This window comes from Dermacentor variabilis, chromosome 3, assembly GCF_050947875.1.
Source record: "Dermacentor variabilis isolate Ectoservices chromosome 3, ASM5094787v1, whole genome shotgun sequence".
NCBI classification, from domain to species: domain Eukaryota; kingdom Metazoa; phylum Arthropoda; class Arachnida; order Ixodida; family Ixodidae; genus Dermacentor; species Dermacentor variabilis.
This window is the reverse complement of record NC_134570.1, coordinates 80,728,520-80,748,000: the sequence shown is the minus strand read 5'-3', so window position 1 is coordinate 80,748,000 and position 19,481 is coordinate 80,728,520. Positions and strand designations below refer to the sequence as shown.

Here is a 19,481-nt window from a genome sequence, read left to right as displayed (position 1 = left end):
AGCAAATTCCAAAAATCCAAGGTGAACTTAGGTATCGCCTAAGAGACGCGAATGCGAAAGCCTTGTATATGATCAAATCATCAAGCGTATTGTAATTCACCTTAATCCACCTCCATCAACCTTAATCCACCCTATTCCACCTTAATCCTCCTTAATACACCCTTACTGGTCTTATTCGTCCTTCATCAACCCTAATTCACCTTAATCAACCCTAATCGACCTTAATCCTCCTTCATCCATCTTAATCCACCCCAATTCTCTTTAATACGCCTTAAGCATTGTTGAGGCACCTTAATCCTCCTTTATACACCTTAATCCACCTTAATCCCCTTAAGCAGCCGTAATCCACCTTAAGCTTCCTTCACCCACCTTACTCCTCCCTAATACAGCTTGATCCTTGTTCATGCACATTAATACACCCTAATCAACCTTAATCCTACCCCAATCCACCTTAATTCAATCGCTAATAAGTCGTTATCTTAGCTAATCATTAATATCTTTACACGGCTCGACATGCTTTGGGTCATTTCCTGCCTTCCTGGGTCCCGTGATATTTTCTGTTCACAACGCGACCTTGAAACAGATCTAAAGGCTTTCGCTTAAAACATCAATAGAAAAAACTCAGTGTCGACTAGCTAGCGCTCGTCACCTGCAATACCACAGGTACACTTGCCGCTAAGTTTTTCGCTGCCTGCATTTATTGTATGAATGACGCACACATCGCCGTAAGCTAAACATAATAGCACCTCTACAAGCCGCTATTTCGATTTTCAGTAAAACAGGCAACGTATCCTAACAATAATGAGAAGTGCGATCGAGAGGCTGTATCATCGCTCAGAATTCTTCACAGCGGAAAGCAACCTATAGTGCTCCATTTCCGACTGAATAACAACAGTTGGCGACGTGCGAGGTGACGGAGTCCCACCAGAATATTAAGCATACTGAGGACAACACAATCTTTATGCAATGTACAAATTGCCGCAGCAAAAATGCTGGTGAGCAGGCCGGAAGAATAAAAAAAAAATGCAGCATTAGGGCATGCTTTGACACGAGCAGTTAGAAAGACGCCTCACCTCGCAAACAACATAGTTCTTCGTTGGAACAAAATCCTTTCGTCTAATGTTATGCTGCCACTGCTTCCTACGCAAGCCGTCACGCTTTCCTTGTGGTATCACAAATATTGCACAACCATCTTCAGGCTTTCTTCTGCAGTTATATGCGCAATAGTACGGCGTAGCGCTAGCACAGAGAGCAGTAAACACGGCGTACAACGTTCGCTACGCAGAGTTAAAGCGCCGAGTTGGCTTTGGCCGAGCTGAGAAAAGTGGCGCGGACGAAAAAGAAAAATACAAGGAAAACGCAAGATCCGTGCGTTTCCAAGGGCAACGGCAGGGAATTAAATCGTCGTGCAGAAAAACGGGCGCGAGACCGCTTCCCGCGGCGCGAACGCGCCAAGGGCGAAGAGGAGGCGAGGAGATCGCGCGGCGGCGGCAGAATTCAAAGAGTGGCGGTACTTTCAAATTATCAAGAGACTTTGAGGGTGCCTCGATGCTCGCGCCCTCACTCACGCCACGCGCGACGGCGCGCGCAGCGAGGCACCCTATCGAACTCTTAATCGAACTCGCGAACGCCATGCCGTCCAGCGGAGGGCGGAGCAGTTCAGTTAGATGCCACTTCGTGGCGGTACGGCAGAGGGCGACAGCGGCACACTCACATCCCACCCCTTTTACGGCTACCTGCACTCATTTTATACTTGCTCATCAGTTCCTGATTTTTGCTGCGTGTTCTCGGCATGAAGGTGTCATTTAATATTGTAATATTCATACAAAATCTGCAAGTCATACCTAGAAGTGGTTACAAGATGTCCAGATACGCCAAATCCTTCCGAAGTCGGCTAAGAAGACCGTGTCTTCTCTTCAAAGTGTCGATAAGTGTGTAGCGTGCCTTATGTCAGCATCCACTCTCCAAGAACATGTTCTGATGCTGCATGAAGCTCAGGGTTGGTTAAGCCGAGTGCGAAAGAAAATCACTTTTTACTGGCGTGCCTCGCGCCGATTGCTAACATTCTCTTGAGTTCATTTTTTTGTTCATGTTGTTCTTATTTCCCCTTTTTTAAGAACGATTTCATTGCCTCTCTTTCAGTCTTCGAAGTATTCTGTCGGTCAAAAGGTGAAGATCTGCGGCGACGTCGCAAGAGTGAAGTTGTTGCAAATAGGCCATGGAGGCTATAACAGCGGCATGGCTCCTGTAAGATTTCAATGTACTTGCTTTTAAAATATGTCAGGTTTCTTTAAAAGTGCTCAATCACACACAAAGATGCCGCGTTCTTCATGCGTCAAACGTAGCTGCCACTGCAGGAACTACTTTTAGTCGCACCCGTCAAAAGATCGCCACCTTTGTGGTTATGACGTTTCGTGACTGGCATGGTTCTGAAAGTGCACGTGACACGAAAACGCTAGATGGACCCAAAAAGAAAGATGCCTTGATACACTTCGCTCACTGTAGCAGTGCCTGCGCCCTCTCATAGTTTTGAACGGTCGGTTGTATTTACATGTACCACCATGTTGCATGTGTAACTTCAACCTGTAGGTTTTATTCGACATAGGTAACGCAATGGTGGCCAGCCAACGGAAACCATCAGCAGGAGACGGTTAAAAAGGGCATTACTTCGAGCTTGTGGTTGTTGTCTACATAGGAACACTGTGCACATGTTCAGTATTTGTCCTCGATACAGAGCCCAGCTGTTTTCCTCCAGGCCGCCTTAAACTGGTTGGACTGCAGAACGCTCCATAGGCTAATGTCCTACACAGTTCCGTGGCCACATCCGTCACTTGCGCAAAAAAAGCAATTCGCGAACACTGTCGCAATTTTTTTGAAGCGTACCGGCCTGAGTGTCTAATTGTACTTAGCATGCTCGTTTCCTCTTCTTTCCTCGTTTTTTTTTTTCACTCTCCCTCAACTTTCTGTAGAGTAGCAAACCGGACGTTCGTCTGGCTGACATCTCCACTTTTCTTTTTTCTTTCTTTATAGTGTAGCTTGTGGATGTGTGGCATCTCACAGCAGTACTGACGACCGCGGGTTAGGGCTTAGCGAGCATTAGGGAAGTGTCACCTAGCGTGATCGCGTGCGGCTGCTGTGCGCGCGCTCAGGGCACAAAAGCTGCCTGAGCGACCGAACACTGCCCACGTAAGAAAACACCCGCCGTGGTTGCTCCGTGGCTATGGTGTTGGGCTGCTGAGCACGAGGTCGCAGGATCGAATACCGACCACGGCGGCCGCATTTCGAGGGGGGATACATGCGAAAAACGCCTATCTAGTTAGATTTAGGGGCTCGTTGCTCGTTGGTCCAAATTAATTCGGAGCCCCTCACTACGGCGTGCATCATAATCAAATCGCATATTTGGCGCGTAAAAGCTCACAATTCAATTAAAAACGAAAGGAAACATAGCATTGCCTTAACGTAAACAGTTTGTTTGCACCGGCGCCACCCACCACTGCCAAAGCGCCTGGTCTCGGGGCGGTGCAGGAATCAAAGGAACTCCGGCGGCAAGCGCGAAAAAAAAAATTGTCTGAGGTTCAACTCTTGTAAACCTTGTTATCACGAGCGAAAGGTCAGTTTGTCTTGGTTTTGCAAAGGCTATGCACACAATGTTTCATTAAAGTTAGAGGCCACACAGTCTTTCACACACGTTACACACGCTGCCGATCCGGTTGTCCGTGAAGTCGCGGTGCAACGTGGCCCTCGCATTCGAGCCTGCCGACAGCCGAAGGGTGTGGTTCGTCAAACATTCGCTGTGGGTTCCGTTGCTTGTATCCATGGCTTCGTCTCCTTCTTCCTGTTCGCGTTGCTGAAGGACGGCGGCGATTCGAGTAGCTTCGATCTTGGCACGCCTACGCGCTTGGTAAGCTTCTGTATAACGTGCTAAACAGGCCTCCCTCTGCTCCGGTGTTTCAGCAGCCAACTTTGCTTGAGATTTCGCAGCGTGCCATCTAGCCATATTTACTGGAAGATTTGATTCAACCTGTCGCTTGCGCTGAAGCGCACGCGCAAGACGCTCCAGCCCGCGCGCCATCTGTGGCTTCACTGAGTGACCAAGCGCCGGTGAAGCAGCCGTTAAAGGCGCGTTTATAATCCGACCTTAACGGCGCGCGGGCAAGCGTCGCTCGACGCCGGGCGCGTCGGAACGCGTTGGCTGCGTGTGGTTATGCTGGCTGCGCCAGTGCATCGAACCATTGGTTGAGCTATAGACGCTGTTGTCGCCAACTTAACGTACATGTGCGCTCGCTCGCGCCAAGTCGGAATACATTTAGCCCTTTTAGTCACGTGGTAGCGCAGCTGCGACGCCTCTCCGCAGCGAATCATGTGGCGTGACGTCACACTTGCCGCAGTAGCGCTCCGGCAGCTCAAGGTCATTGCGACGCGATAAATGACCTCGCGAGACATGGCACAGTAGAGCTTTCGCTCTAATAGAGAGAAAGGCTCCGCTAGCAGGTCGCTGCCGGAAAAATAGCTTTCCTTGACACGCCGCCAAGGAAAAGTGTAGCCGTGGCGACGCTGCTTACTCTCGCGACAACCAATGGGTCCACTCGCGAGATCTAGGGCAAACTCCGTACTCTTGGGCCTCTCGTATGTGCGGCACGATGTAGTCAATACGACCATAAGACAATACGAAAGCGCTATAGGCGCGGCTCTTCGGCTTAGCGTTCGGAAAAGGAGCAAGACAAAGTACGAGCTCCTCGTTGGTGCAAGACACCGCCGACGAGCTCAAGTCGGAAGGATGCCCAAACAAAGGGGCCGGCTGACGAAAGGTAAAGCGTATACTTACCAAGTGGCGTCCCGGAGAGGTGTCTCTCGCGCTCGCTCGGCCGATCAAGCAGGGCGCGAAGCCGCGGTCAGCAGTACCAAGTGTCGTCACCCCAAACCGGTCCGTGGAAAAAGCCACCCTAGACTAAAACCCATCCATCTACGCGCCACTGCCACTAGATAGAGGGGCTTTATCAAACACCAACCACAACAAGTTCTGGTTGGTAGGGTTTGCCCACGACAGCCGTCGCGGTCAGAACAGAATAGGCGAAATGCCCACGCAAAGGCGTCATGGAAGCGCACCGAAATCGCCACAAGCTGTATTATCACAAGTTCATCTTTGTATAGTTGCCTCGTTAAGCACATAGGACAATCAAGATTAGGCTGCGCGCTTGTATATGCAAAAACACAAGAAAGCAAAGGTTACTGAGAATTGATTGGCCCGCGTCACCAGTCAGGCCACCGAATTTTGTGCGTGTATCCTTTCCGTGTTTCTATTCAATTTACGAACTCCACAGGCCATATTCATTTTTTTACGCACTGGCTTTCCAGGTGAAACTGCCAAAGGTGTCGGTTCTAGGAATTTAATTGGCGTTACCCGTGGTTCGACAGTCAGTATCGACACCAAGTGTGACTTGCATATGCCACATTATCTTGATTGACGCAATCGTATACGTTATCTTGGTCGTTATGCGCGATCGTATACCGGGTGATAATTTGGAAGTTCTACGGAATTTTTAAAAATAGCCTGTTGCAGAAGGCATAATTCTAGTCATTGAGCTGGATTATTCAGAGAGGTGGACATTACTTCCCCGAGAATTCGAAACACCTATTAATTAACGAAACAATAGCGAATTATGTTCTGAATTAATAACTTTACGGCACATATTGGAATTCAGTAATTGTAGCCGGTATGTTTGCTTGGCTTATCCACAACAATTGAATTTTTAGAATGACGCCACTTTGGAGATATGCTTCGTCAAACTCGCCGTTAAAACGCACTGTTGTTACAGTTACATATATTTAAACAAAACGCTCTCTTATGCACTGAAGCACAAGGGTAACTGGAACGGCCATGTATTTTGTCCCACACATTGGGAAAAATCTCAAGACTGGTGCCATCCTAGAACTTCGTCTCAAGTGGATACGTCCTGGTACTGCAAGCTCAACGGCTACAATTCGTTAATTGCAATATGGGCCCTAAAGTAAATAGGAAGTTAATTACTAAATTTTCGTTCATTTGTTGAACAATTGTTTCGATTTGTCGTGCTGGTAATGTCCGCCCCTTCGAACATTTCAGCTCAAGGACAAAAATTATGCATTCTGCCACAAGCGATTTCTAGAAAATTCCACATAACTTAAATATGATCACCCCGTATGTACGTTCTCTATCTACCTACTTTTTAGCAGCTAGTCTTCTACTTTCTGCTGTCTCTAGTATTTGCAGCTTAATAAGCAAAGTAATTTTCGGACAACTAGACACGTACATCCATTTCAGTATTGATTGCTTGAAAAAGCACCGAAAGTGCGTTTTCGGTATGGCTTCGTGAGCAATCAGGAAGTGCACTGGATGCTTAAGTATCTATAGCCGTTATGTGTGCAAGACATGTGCACAGAAGTCCGCTGGGTCATAAATTGAGCATTTTGCGCGGCAGTCGCTGGAGGGAGCTAATTAACGTAGAATGCGAGATGCCTCAGCTGCAAGATATTGCACATTCACAACCGCATTATATTTTCAAATTTATTTAGGAACAGTAGAACTGAAATTGGGCTAGTCCGTAGAGATTCATTGTGACCTGACGAACGCCAAACGGTACATACAAATGAAAGAAGGGAGGGGGGGGGAGCTCACGCGTGTTTGTGTTTGTGTCTTTTGTGTTCGCCTGGCGCCCATGTCACCGCGATTAAGAACAGTAGACACAGCCGTCAGACAGACGAGAATACTAAGCCATTCTTCGAATTATGTTCAATTCAATTCAACTTCTTTTTTCTATTTCGCAGTCGTATATAGCGTACAGCATGCATGTATGATACCATTATTAGATCACTTCTTAATAGGGCTTTTCCGTTCAGAATGGAGTGAAATATTTGCGAGAATTTTCAGGCACTTGGACGAGTCGGTAAAATTGTCGAGATCGACTCTGATGGCGACTTCAAAGTCAAGTGCGGTAGTGAACCCGCTTGGTGCTTCAACCCTGATCTCGTGGAGGCCGTGTCGGATGAAGATGGGGAATGTAAGCAGCCGGACACGTTGGTTTTACTCGTATATATGTAACTAAGGTGCGCTGTTTCTGTTTCTGAAGTGTTACGTTTTGGGTGAATCGGCTGTACATAATTCTTTAGTGACTTACGCGCGCACAAATACAGGTCGTCGAACGAAGAAGGGACACACGACATGCGCAAACTTCTCTGAAGAAGCAGCTTGTGCGTTGCATCGACTTCATCTGCGCAAACTAGATGGGCAAATAGGGGTCATATAGATTGTAGAGGTAGCCTTCACGATAACAGCACTACAGTGAAGCAACAAAGGAAATCTGCATGAATTTTTTTTTCGTAGCAGCGTTGTATAATCGGGTGGATGACGATTTCTCCACCTTGCGGGCTTCCGCAGAAGGGATTTGCCAATGTGCACATCTAAGTATGTAAGTCGCACATATTGGGCATGCGCATCGCTAACACACTATACAGTTATAGATTGATCTTTCTTTGGCAGTTTGCGAACACAGCATCGCTCTTTGCGTAAATCTTACGGAAGCCTGCGCGTAGAGTCGATAACAAAAAATTCAGGACCATGAATTCACTGAATAATTTAAAGCTCTGAATTCGCCGCTCAGTTTGTTTGCTCTCTAGGTAACCATAGCGGGAGTTTGGCGGGAATGATTCGCCTTCAAATCGAATCGCATGTATTCTCGGATCGCGTGCTCCGAAAGTTCTTGCGGTTGAGGGTACAGCAGTCAGGGATGTTAAGTGTATAATGTTACGCATAGCCGCCGAGACTGTTACGGAGAATAGCTTGAAATATCACGTAGCAAGAACAAGCAGTTTAGGTATAACTCGCAACTAGATTATTCGTTGGCTGTGTGCATGCTGACATAGGAGTTGAAAGCTAATGGCTGCTTTTTCAGCGTCAATACAACATGCCGATATGATCACTGATTTGTCGCACCTTCGAGCAATTGATGTTACATGGTGTGATTAGAAAATTGAAAGTCGCCTTATAATAAAGCACGAAAAAGAAAGAGATAGAAAGTAGACATATTTAATGGCAGAAAGGTGGAGAGGTCGGCCTGAGAAAGTAAGCGCTAATGAATGGGTGGGCGGGTGAGTTGAAAAGGAAGAAAAGATAGAGCGAGTTGGACGTTTAGCGCACAGGTACTTCCTTTTTGAAAACTCCTATTTTGCATAACGCACATACCTACCCACAGTACGTGATTGCTTAGTGGCTTTGGCCTTACGGTGCTAAGTACGAGGTCGCGGGATCAAATACCGGCGGCGGCATATCTATGGGGGCGAAATGTCGGTAGCATGCACGCGGTGAATGCATGCATTCATGCATTTGGTGCACGTTGAAGAAAACCAGGTGGCCAAAATTAATCCGGAGTCCCCCACTGCGACGTGCCGCATAACCAGATCGTGGTTTCGGCACCTGAGACCCCAGAATTTAATAACGTACATACCTGTCATGTCATTAAACCGTGAAATATATTGGTTACGGTGCCAATGAAATATTACATGGTGATGTCTTAAAGAGTCTTTCTCACGCGTTTGCCTTCTTCCTCTATTGAGTGAGTTTAAGACGTCGGGAACGTTGGCAACTTTAGTCGCCGGCTTATTCTAATCACTTGGATGTCAAAAGATATACACAGGACTATCACGGCGAATTAAGCAAATAAACACGCACGCACGCAAACACGCACACAATGACGATCGTTTAGCGTCGACGCGATTGACATGATTATCAATGTAGTGGGAGCGACAATACACTTCATGCACCGTTTGTGCACAAACTTGCTGCCGAACAAGAGGGAAAAAACAATGAAATATATAAATTAGGAATCAATCACAAGTGCATCGAAACGTTGCGACATTGGCATTCTGATGGAGACGGAATGCAAAAGCGCGTGTGCATACCGTGAATCGGGTGCACTTTAATGAACGCCAGGCGCTCGAAATTAATCCTGAGTTCACCACTACGGCCTGCCTCGTAATCAGTGTGTGGATTTTGCAAGTAAAACTCAGGAATTCAGTTCAACGTTGTGACATTAGTGCAGTAAAAAAAATAAGAAAGGAAGGTGAGCTGCGCAGAATAGATACATGCTTGAAAGCAGGTGCAAATGAACAAACGAATGAAGGCACAATTATTTCCTTACGTGAGATCTTCCGGTACTGCCGTCGAATTAATACAATAGCCCACGCATTGTGTATAACAATTCGTATACCTTTGGATTTATTTTGTTTTTCATAGCCGGCGACTCCGATTCTGATGATATTCCCACAGCACTTCAGCGTATGATGCGGGAACTACTTGGAGGTCAGTCCGGAGAGGTGAGTTGCTTTGCGGAGTCATGTTTCGACTCCCTAAACTTATGGGAACATTGTCATGTACGGGCTGCTAAGCACGAGGTCGCGGGATCCAATCCCGGCCACGGTGGTCGCATTTCGATGGAGGCGAAATGCAAAAAACACCCGTGTACTTAGATTTAGGAGCATGTCAAAGAACCCCTGCTAGCTTAAATACTAAAAGATTGGACAGCTTCGCCGGAGAGCGAAGCCTTGAAGGTGACAGCAAGGTTTAGCATTGCGCTGTACCTCCTCATACGGTGTTCTAAGAATGCCATAAGGGCAACATGTTTGCGCGATACACCACGTCAGGCGATTCCTGTTGGGCAGCAGGAACAGCGCCCCTTGCCGCTAGCAGGCATCTCACAACGCTTGCGAGAGGCGGAGTGCCTCCACCACCGGCGTTGCTAGGCGTCGTGCCTCAGTTCTGCGCTAGACGAGACATAAGGAAAACCGTCCGTGTCCGTAGCTTGACGCGCATTGTCCGTTTCTCTCAGACCGATTTTCACAACTGCACTGGAGGAAACGGTAGTGTTTAAGCGCACAACGATCGTGATAGTAGCGGGAGGCAGAATGCTGCCCTGCAGCCCGCTGCAGGTACGAGTGGGCGGAGCGTCGAGGGTGTGCCCTCCTGGCTTCGCCGTTTTTGCAGCCAAGAACACTCCCCCTTCACTCACGCCGCTTGGATGCCCTCAAACCCTCCGCACGCCCGCCGTTGGTGCCGTGACAGCACAACGGCGACGGCGTAGGTGCCGACGGCACGAACGTGCCTCGAGTGGCCATATAATTTTATCGGAATAAAAAAAAACACGGTCTAGCTCGTCACCACTGAGTCGGCAAGAAAGAAACGCGACCTAAACGTAGCTAATACGCTTGATTTGTCCGTTCTAGGACAGTGGAGGCGGAAGTGCACAACTAAAGCTGACACCTCTGCACTCTGCCTGCTTCCAAGGACAGGAGTCTGTGGTCAAGATGATGATAGCGACCGGCGCAGAGCTAAATGAAGGGGACAAGGATGGTGACACAGCGCTACATTATGCTGTTTACGGGTAGGTTATCTGTTTTGTCTTTCTAAATGCGCGCATGAGGACAGGTAGGTACGCAAACAGTTCGCATAAAGCGTATATATTGAAAAAGATATTAAGGAGAGGTGGTCCGAACCCCTCAGTGCAGGGCCCCTATGGCCTCTGTCGCCTGCCCGACCTAGCTATTTATGGTCTTTTGTCTTGTCAGGTCGCCCACATAAAGCGTAAGTCCATAAGATGCGAGTTCAGAAGGCAGCGCATCAAATTAGTAATAGATCGTCGAATTCAGTGCGTGAGAATTTTACACGACAGCCGATGACAGAGCTGCTCTTAGCCGGCTGCATGTACTTCTATGGTCCAAAACGTAGTTTGTGAGACGCCGAGATCGACTCTTGCCATGGCCTTGACGTCACGAAAATATGCGAACTAAACTTTTTGGAGTCTCTATGCAAATTTTCTTCGCGTTGGACAGCGGCACACTTACCACTATATTCTTAAGTTGCCGCCGACTAGAGATAGGCCCAAAATTCAATCTGGCAATTTATGTAACTTCCTGTGCGACGAGTCGACCCAACTACATGAAGGTACTTTGCAACCATGCTGTCACTGACGTACGAGGGTTATGGTGTTGGGGCCAGTCAAGAAAATTGGAGGTTCCCTTTCTCTCACTGTATGAACAAATGTTGATCACTTGAATAGGCATCGGATGTTTCTCATCTCCGTCGTGTGTCAAATAAAGATGCACTCTGCGAAGAATAAAAGCACAGCGACATACAGAAAGTTGAGATTTTTGCGAACAGTTCAAGAGTAGTGATACAGTCACCGCACCACAACTTTAAGTTCCAATCAGGCCTTCGCTTTCAGAACTGATATGTTACCGTATTTTGCGATTAAAGTGGAACTTCGAAACAATGCTTTACCAGTCTAAACTGATATCGTCTGGCTCTTTAGTGTCCCTTTAATGCATCTTGGCCCTGGTCTTTCCGGTTCACTCAGGATATTGACACGTGTACTTGTTTGTCTTTATCGGGCGACACGTTTCACCGTCTAACAAATGTTATCGCACAGCGCAGGACGCGCCTGCATGCATCAGAAGTTCTTGTAATGTTATCGATGCTTCCATCCGCTGTCTGTGACCGAACCTTGTGTAATCTGATTTCATGCGTGCGCGACGCGAATAATGTAGAACTTTGTGGAAGGCATGCGGGTCCCAGCGATAACTCTGGAACTTTCGACGACTGATGTATAAAAGCCGATGCGCTTGAGGCGCTGATCAGATTTTCGACGATCGCCGACTGTGTTCGCCGTTTTCGTTGAGCATTCTGAGTAGCCTGTTTTTCTGGGCACAAGTTCGCCAAATAACGTTTGTTTTGCCATTCGGTTTTCTTGCTGTGTCCTCAACCGTCACTACCACGTGACATCTGGTGTAGGTCCTTTGCGTTCATGTACCGGGCGCCCCCACAAAGCCGTGACCCAAGCTCGAACGCGGAAGACGACACCAACGTCGCCAAGAACCAGCGAGGTAGCCGCAGGCGGCAAGGACTGCCCCCGGAGCACGGACTTTTGCCTGAGACGACCAGGAAAATCGCCGCCCAGTCAACTCCAATGACATCCGCAGCGTCCTCCATCGTGCTGCAGCAGCCCAGGGAGCCTCCGACGTTCTGCGGTTCAACATTCGAGGACCAGGAAAGCTGCCTTGAGACGTATGAGAGGGTCGCTGCATTTAACAGCTGGAACAGCGACGACAAACTTCGACATGTCTTTTTTACATTGGAAGAAGCCGCCTTAACGACGTGGGACCTGTTTCAAAGCGGCTTTTTACAAACATTCACAAGCGTCGTACGCCGAGAACAAGCCCAAGCACAACTAAAAACCCGAGTCAGCTGCCTAATGAGACCACAGCGATTTTTACAGAAAAAATGAGCCCCCTATTCCGCCACGCCGACCTGGACATGTCCGAGGAGAAGAAAGTCCGCCTACTGATGCGTGGTGTAAAGGAGGAACTTTTCGCCGGAATGGTACGGAGCCCACCGAAGACCATCGACGAGTTTCTTCGCGAGGCCACCAGCATCGAGAAGACACCGGAAATGCGGAACCGGCAATTCAACCGCCGCACGAACTCGACAAACTACGCCGGAGTTCAGTCGCTTGCCACCGACGATCTGCGCGAGACTATCCGAGTGGTCATGCGGGACCAGCTACAGAAGCTGTTCCCTTCATCACAGCCTCAAGTGGCTTCAATTGCCGACGCCGCCCCTGAGGAGCTGCAACAAGAACTCGGAGTAGCCCCGGAATCGCCGCAGCCTCAGCCGCAAGCGATAACATACGCCGCTGTAGCCCGCCGTCACGTTCCCCCTCCGCGCCCAAGGCAGGGCCCAGTGACGACACAGTTCCATCGTCCGCCACCACCCCTGCCGCCAGCACGTCAACCCGTCATCCCACGCAGCATTCCAAGGAAGATTGACGTTTCGCGCGCCCCCGACCACTGTCCGCTTTGCTAACACTGCGGAGAAGCCGGGCACATCTACCGTCGATGCCCATACCGTAAGATGGGACTCCGAGGGTTCGCCGTTAAGGCGCCGAGACCACAGCTTGGCGGACGACCTCGCGATATCGCTGACTACCTCGCCGCTACTCAGTGGAGCCCTCGACGACCGCCCCGTTTGGCATCACCTGTCGCCGCAGCGCCGAGCATACACTGGCCCAGCCCGGGGCCGCTCTGCCAGCCCATATCCGGAAAACTAAAGCAGCAACCGATGGAAGTGCGGTTGCTGTTCGTCGAACTGACGAAGATCCTCCGCCGCCGACGAAGACGCCGAAGAGACTACCTCAACGGCATAACAACGACACGCCGCCATCCCGACGAAGTCCGGAATCAAAGAATACGCCGACGAAAGGCAACCTGACGACGCCACGTACCAGCCACAGATCAACGCGACGCAGCCGTGATCCGAGGCCAAGACCTAACTGTAACGCAAGACAAAGAACCAACGACCTCGACGCGCTTCTCGACGGCCACGCAGTCACCGCCTTAGTAGACACAGGAGCCGATTACTCCGTCATGAGTGGACCCATCGCCGCCCAGTTGAAGAAAGTTAAGACTGCATGGGAAGGCCCGCTAATTCGGACCGCTGGAGGACACCTCATCACGCCGACTGGAATCTGCATGGCAAGAATTACCATTCATGACCGGACTTACCCAGCCACCTTCGTTATCCTCCAACAGTGTTCACGAGACGTCATTCTCGGCATGGACTTCCTAAACCAACACAGTGCAGTCATCGACCTGCAGTCGAAGTCTATAACCCTGTCGGAAGATCGAGCGATACCGCCGGAGAGCTCTCTAGCCACCATGCCTTGAGCGTGCTCGAAAGTCAAGTCAGCATCGCGCCCCGCTCCAGCATTGTCATTTCCGGCGTCACCGAAACACCTGCCGACGTAGAAGGCGTCATCGAGGGTGACCAACGACTACTGCTAGACCGTGAAATTTGCGTCGCTAGAGGGATCGCTCGACTGCACGGAGGAAAAACGAAACTGTTGCTGACAAACTTAAGCCCGGAGTTCAAGAACATCCACAAAGGCACGAAGATCGCGAACATCGAGGAACTTCTGGAAAGCAGCAATGCCTTTGTCCTCTCGGATTCTGTCGCATCTACGCCGACGACCATAGTTCCCGAACCAGACTTCGACGTAAATCCAGGTCTCACCATGAGCAAGCAGCAACAGCTTAGAAGTCTTCTCCAACGATACAAGGACTGCTTTTCCATGTCATCGAGGATTCGACAAACACCAGTTGCAAGGCATCGCATAATAACGGAAGACTGCGTTCGACCACTCCGCCAGAGCCCTTACCGAGTTTCGACGCGAGAACGTGAAGCTATTGGGCATCAAGTCGACGAAATGCTGCGCGACGACATCATCCAGCCGTGGAAAAGTCCGTGGGCATCTCCTGTAGTCCTCGTGAAGAAAAAGGACGGAACCCTACGTTTCTGCGTCGATTATCGTCGACTGAACTAGATCACGAAGAAGGACTTATACCCCCTTCCACGGATAGACGACGCATTGGATCAGCTCCGCAACGCTAAATACTTCTCGTCGATGGACCTCAAGCCTGGCTACTGGCAAATTGAAGTCGACGAGAGAGATAGCGAAAAGACCGCCTTCATCACGCCAGACGGCCTCTACGAGTTCAAGGTCATGCCATTCGGACTATGCTCGGCGCCTGCAACGTTTCAGCGCGTCATGGACACGCTGTTAGCAGGATTGAAGTGGCAGACGTGTCTTGTTCATTTGGATGAGGTCGTCTTCGCTGGAAATTACGACGATCACCTTAGGCGGCTTGCGACAGTATTAGAGGCCATCAAGTCATCAGGGCTCACTCTGAAGCCGGAGAACTGCCGCTTCGCTTACGATGAGCTTCTGTTTCTAGGCCACGTCATCACCAAATCAGGAGTGCGCCCCGACCCGCAGAAGACAGCTGCCATCGCAAAGTTTCCGCAGCCTACCGACAAGAAGGCAGTGCGTACATTCCTTGGCATGTACGCCTAGTACAGGCGCTTTGTCAAGGGCTTTTCCTGCATCGCTGAGCCGCTAACACATCTAACCAAATGTGATGTCGAGTTCAAGTTGGAAATGCCACAGGCAGACAGATTTCAATAACTCCAACGACGCATGCAGTCGCCGCCGGTACTTGCACACTTCGACGAAGACGCCGATACTGAAATCCACACTTACGCCAGTAGCCTAGGCCTCGGTGCCGTCCTAGTCCAGAGGAAATACGGACTTGAACGTTTATCTTATGCTAGCCGGTCGCTGTCAAAAGCGGAAGGCTGAAACTTCTACGCCTGAAAAGAAATGCCTCGCCATCATTTCCGCTACAGCAAAATTCCGCCCTTACTTATATGGCAGTCCATTCAAAGTCGTCAGCGACCATCACGCATTGTGTTGGCTAGCAAACTTAAAGGGCCCTTCAGGACGGCTGGCGCGGTGGAGCTTCAGACTGCAAGAATATGACGTCACGGTAATCTAGAAGTCCGGACGAAAGCACTCTGACGCCGACTGCCTATCACGCGCCCCCATCGATTCCCCGCCGCAAGACGGCGAGGACGACGACGCCTTCCTCGGAATAATAAGCGCGGAAGCCTTCACTAAAGAGCAAAGAGCAGACCCGGAGCTAAAATACCTCGTCGAGTATTTGAAAGGGAACACTGACGTTGTCCCTAGGGCATTTAAGCGCGTACTGTCTTCGTTCACGCTACAAAACAACTTGCTCGTGAAGAACTTCTCGCTAGTCCGCGCCAGCTACCTTCTTGTTGTTCCGTCAGCGCTGTGTCCAGAACTACTCCACGCCCTACATGACGATCCAACCGCTGGGTACCTCGGATTATCCCGGACACTGTCGAGGATACAGGAAAGGTATTACTGGCCGCGTCTGACCGCCGACATCCCCCGTTACGTCAAAACATGCCGAGACTGTCAGCGACGCAAGACACCACTGACAAGGCCCGCAGGATTACTACAGCCGATCGAACATCCTTGCCGACCATTTCAGCACATCAGAATGAATTTATTGGAACCGTTTCCGACGTCAACATCCGGAAATAAGTGGATCGTCGTGGCGACGGACCCTCTCACCCGCTTCGCTGAAACTAAAGCTCTACCGAAAGGCAGCGCAGCCGAAGTGGCGAAATTTTTCGTCGAGAACATACTGCTGCGACATGGTGCCCCAGAAGTCATCATCACCGACAGAGGAACGGCCTTTAAAGCAGAGCTAACCCAAACCATTCTGCAATACAGCCAGACAAGCCACAGGAGGACAACTGCCTACTACCCGCAGTCGAATGGTCTCACGGAGCGCCTGAACAAGACCCTCACCGACGTGCTAGCAATGTACGTCGATGTCGCACACAAGACCTGGGATGCCGTCCTGCCGTACGTAACATTCGCTTACAACCCGGCGGTGCAAGAAACAACACAGATCACGTCGTTTAAGCTGGTTTACGGCAGCAACCCTACGACGACGCTCGACGCCATGCTGCCGCACGTCACTGACGAGGAGAATCTTGACGTCGCTACCTATCTCCAGTGCACCGAAGAAGCCCGACGGCTCGCCCGCCTACGGATCAAGAACCAGCAGCGTACCGACAGCCGACACTACAACCTCCGACGACGCTTCGTCGAGTACCAGCCCGGCGACCGTGTTTGGGTATGGACCCCGGTACGCTGACGAGGACTCAGTGAGAAACTACTCCGCCGCTATTTCGGACCCTACAAGGTCATCCGACGTATTGGCGCTCTGGACTATGAGGTCGTGCCAGACGGCATTTCGTATTCACAGCGGCGCCGCGCACGATCTGAAGTGGTCCACATGGTGCGTCCTAAACCATTTTACGGACGCTGACGAACTTTCTTATCTTGTTGTTCTCATTGCTACTCGTGTTTTACTTTATTATTTTCATTTGCAGCATCGCGTCGATGCTTTTTAAGAGGGGGTATTCGCACGTGTACTTGTTTGTCTTTATTGGGCGACACGTTTCACCGTCTAACAAATGTTATCGCACAGCGCAGGACGCGCCTGCGCGCATCGGAAGTTTCTGGAATGTTATCGATGCTTCTGTCCGCTGTCTGTGACCGTATCTTGTGTAATTTTATTTCATGTGTTCTCGACGCTAGTAATGTAGAACTTTGTGGAACGCACGCGGGTCCCAGCGATAACTCTGGAACGTTCGACGACTGATGTATAAAAGCCGATGCGCTTGACCCGCTTATCAGATTTTCAACGATCGCCGACTGTGTTCGCCGTTTTCGTTGAGCTTTGAGTGTAGCCTGTTTTTCTTGGCACAGGTTCGCCCAATAAAGTTAGTTTTGCCATTGTTTTCTTGCTGTGTCTTAAACCGTCACTACCACGTGACAATATTCAACATTGATTTTCATACCATTTTCTATACTTTTTGTTGTAGTGACAAGCCAGAAATACTGGAGTTACTAGTGAACTTCGGCGCCGATGTCAATGCTAGGAACAAGAAAATGTACACGGCTATTCATATCGCAGTGAACAAGGAATTTGTATCATGTGTGCGGGTCTTGACCAAGTACATTGGTCAGCTGGACGTAAATACTCAGGTAAGAACATGTTTAATGCCCGAGTTTAAATTAATTATAGATTTCGGAGCGCTCTTTCTACCACCAAGAGTTATCATCTACTTTATGTTTGATGGTTTATGTTGTTTGCTCTTTATGGGCAATGTCATAAGAGCCAATTCTACTCTCTAAACGTGGTAATGTTCGAAAAGTGTACATTCCCACATTTTTATAGGTAAGCACTACTCTGCCCTAACTAATCGTAATACTGTGATGATGAAGGAAGACGTGTTATGTATTAGTAATGATTGCGTACAGGAATGTCACAACACACAATATGGTGAACGCATGCTCCAAACTAGGCGCTCCTTCATCGTATTCATACGGCCGCGTCGTTCTCGGCATTTCTGAATAACTGTACCGTGGTGATGTATTTGGAAGAAAGACTGCGTCTACTTGGAACCAGGATCACCTTTCGACGTGACAAGATTGGAAAACTTGTTGACGAACACTCAGTCTCCACATATTATTTGTGGTGATTTCAACGCACATAACGAGATCTGGGGCAGTTCACATACATGTGCTCGGGGTGCTAAGCTGGCGAAGCTTCTTGCAAAATACAATATAAAGCCCTTGAACGATGGCAGCAAAACATACCTGAAAAATCCGAAGACTGCTAGCTGCATTGACGTCACATTCGTATCAAGTCAAGTGGCCCCTATCTTCGGATGGTGTACAGATTTCGAGACTCGAGGTAGTGATCACTACCCCATCCTAATCTCTGCCCTTCATTCTCGGACGTCGCCCAGAAAAGTGAAACTGAAGTTGGTAGACTGGGAAGCTTGTACAGCAGCCGTAGACAAAGGGATCCAGCCTCGACTACGAATGCAGAATTAATACCGACAATAGCTCATTGCCTCAAACAAAGTACCCGCTCCGCCACTAAGAATTGTAATATACCAACTAGCGACGAGGAATTTGAAGGGTTATGTGCCATTCGAAGGCGTGGCGAAAGGAAGGCTCTACGTACTAAGAATATCGAACACCTCAGAACTTGTCGACGGGCACAAAGACATATACGACGTTACCTCACCAAACTGGACCGAAAAAGGTGAAGGGACTTTTGTGGGACACTGGACATACGACAACCGCTGAGCAAAATCTGGCGAGTCGTCAGAGTCATTCGCAAAGAGCCGCAACAGCTTTATCCTTTGATCGCACTCTCATTACATGAGCGTGCATCCCTCAAAGAGGTGGCAGAGCAGTACTGCAGGCTCCTTTCCAACGGGGCACAACCTTTTCGGCAAATTGCAAGTCATCAACCTAGTCCACCTCGAGCTACTCTTCCTGACTTAGAATTACCATTCACCGTCGAAGAGCGCACAGCAGCAATCGGCGACGTAAGCCAGCGATGATCACCTGGCCATGATGGTGTGAGCTATGAAGCGCTCGCAAATCTATGCCACACATCTCGCCTACGCCTTCTAGAGTACTACAACGCCTCATGGATAACTGGGGAGGTTCCTACGGAATGGAAGCTTGCGAAAGTTATTGAAGCCAGGGAAGCAGCCAGCAAATTAGGCCTCCTTCAGACCCATATCTCTTGCTTAGCTGCGTAGGGAAGCTATTCGAAAAAATGATCTACAAACGACTAAATTGGTTCCTGGAAACTACAAAAGTTTACCCGGAGGAAATGGATGGCTTCCGGCAAAATAGGTCCGCAATTGATAATGTCATTGCTTTGGTCTCATCAATTGAAGAGGAATTGGTCTCTGGAAACATACCTACTGCATTATTTTTACACGTAAGGCAGCATATGATTCGGTCTATCATAAAGCAATACTTGACGCTTTGGAAACCCTTGGTCTTGGAGGACGGCTTTACGCATGGATTGAAGACTATCTTCAAAGACGCCAACTTTTCATGTGTACCCCGGATGGCCCCACGGCGCTTGATGCGGTCGAGATGGCAGTGCCACAAGGAGCTGTGTTAAGCCCGGTATTATTTTAGTCC

General features: G+C 49.3%; 1 protein-coding gene across 1 annotated transcript in view; it reads left to right on the top strand.

Annotated features, from left to right (window-relative positions):
* The window catches only part of LOC142575941 (E3 ubiquitin-protein ligase MIB2-like), a 95,138-nt gene that overhangs the window by 54,741 nt on the left and 20,916 nt on the right, over positions 1–19,481 (top strand). The window contains exons 6-10 of the mRNA XM_075685773.1: positions 2,143–2,247; positions 6,908–7,037; positions 9,269–9,348; positions 10,255–10,412; positions 17,348–17,510. Coding sequence (XP_075541888.1) covers positions 2,143–2,247; positions 6,908–7,037; positions 9,269–9,348; positions 10,255–10,412; positions 17,348–17,510 — 636 coding nt within the window. The remainder of the gene's footprint in view (positions 1–2,142; positions 2,248–6,907; positions 7,038–9,268; positions 9,349–10,254; positions 10,413–17,347; positions 17,511–19,481) is intronic.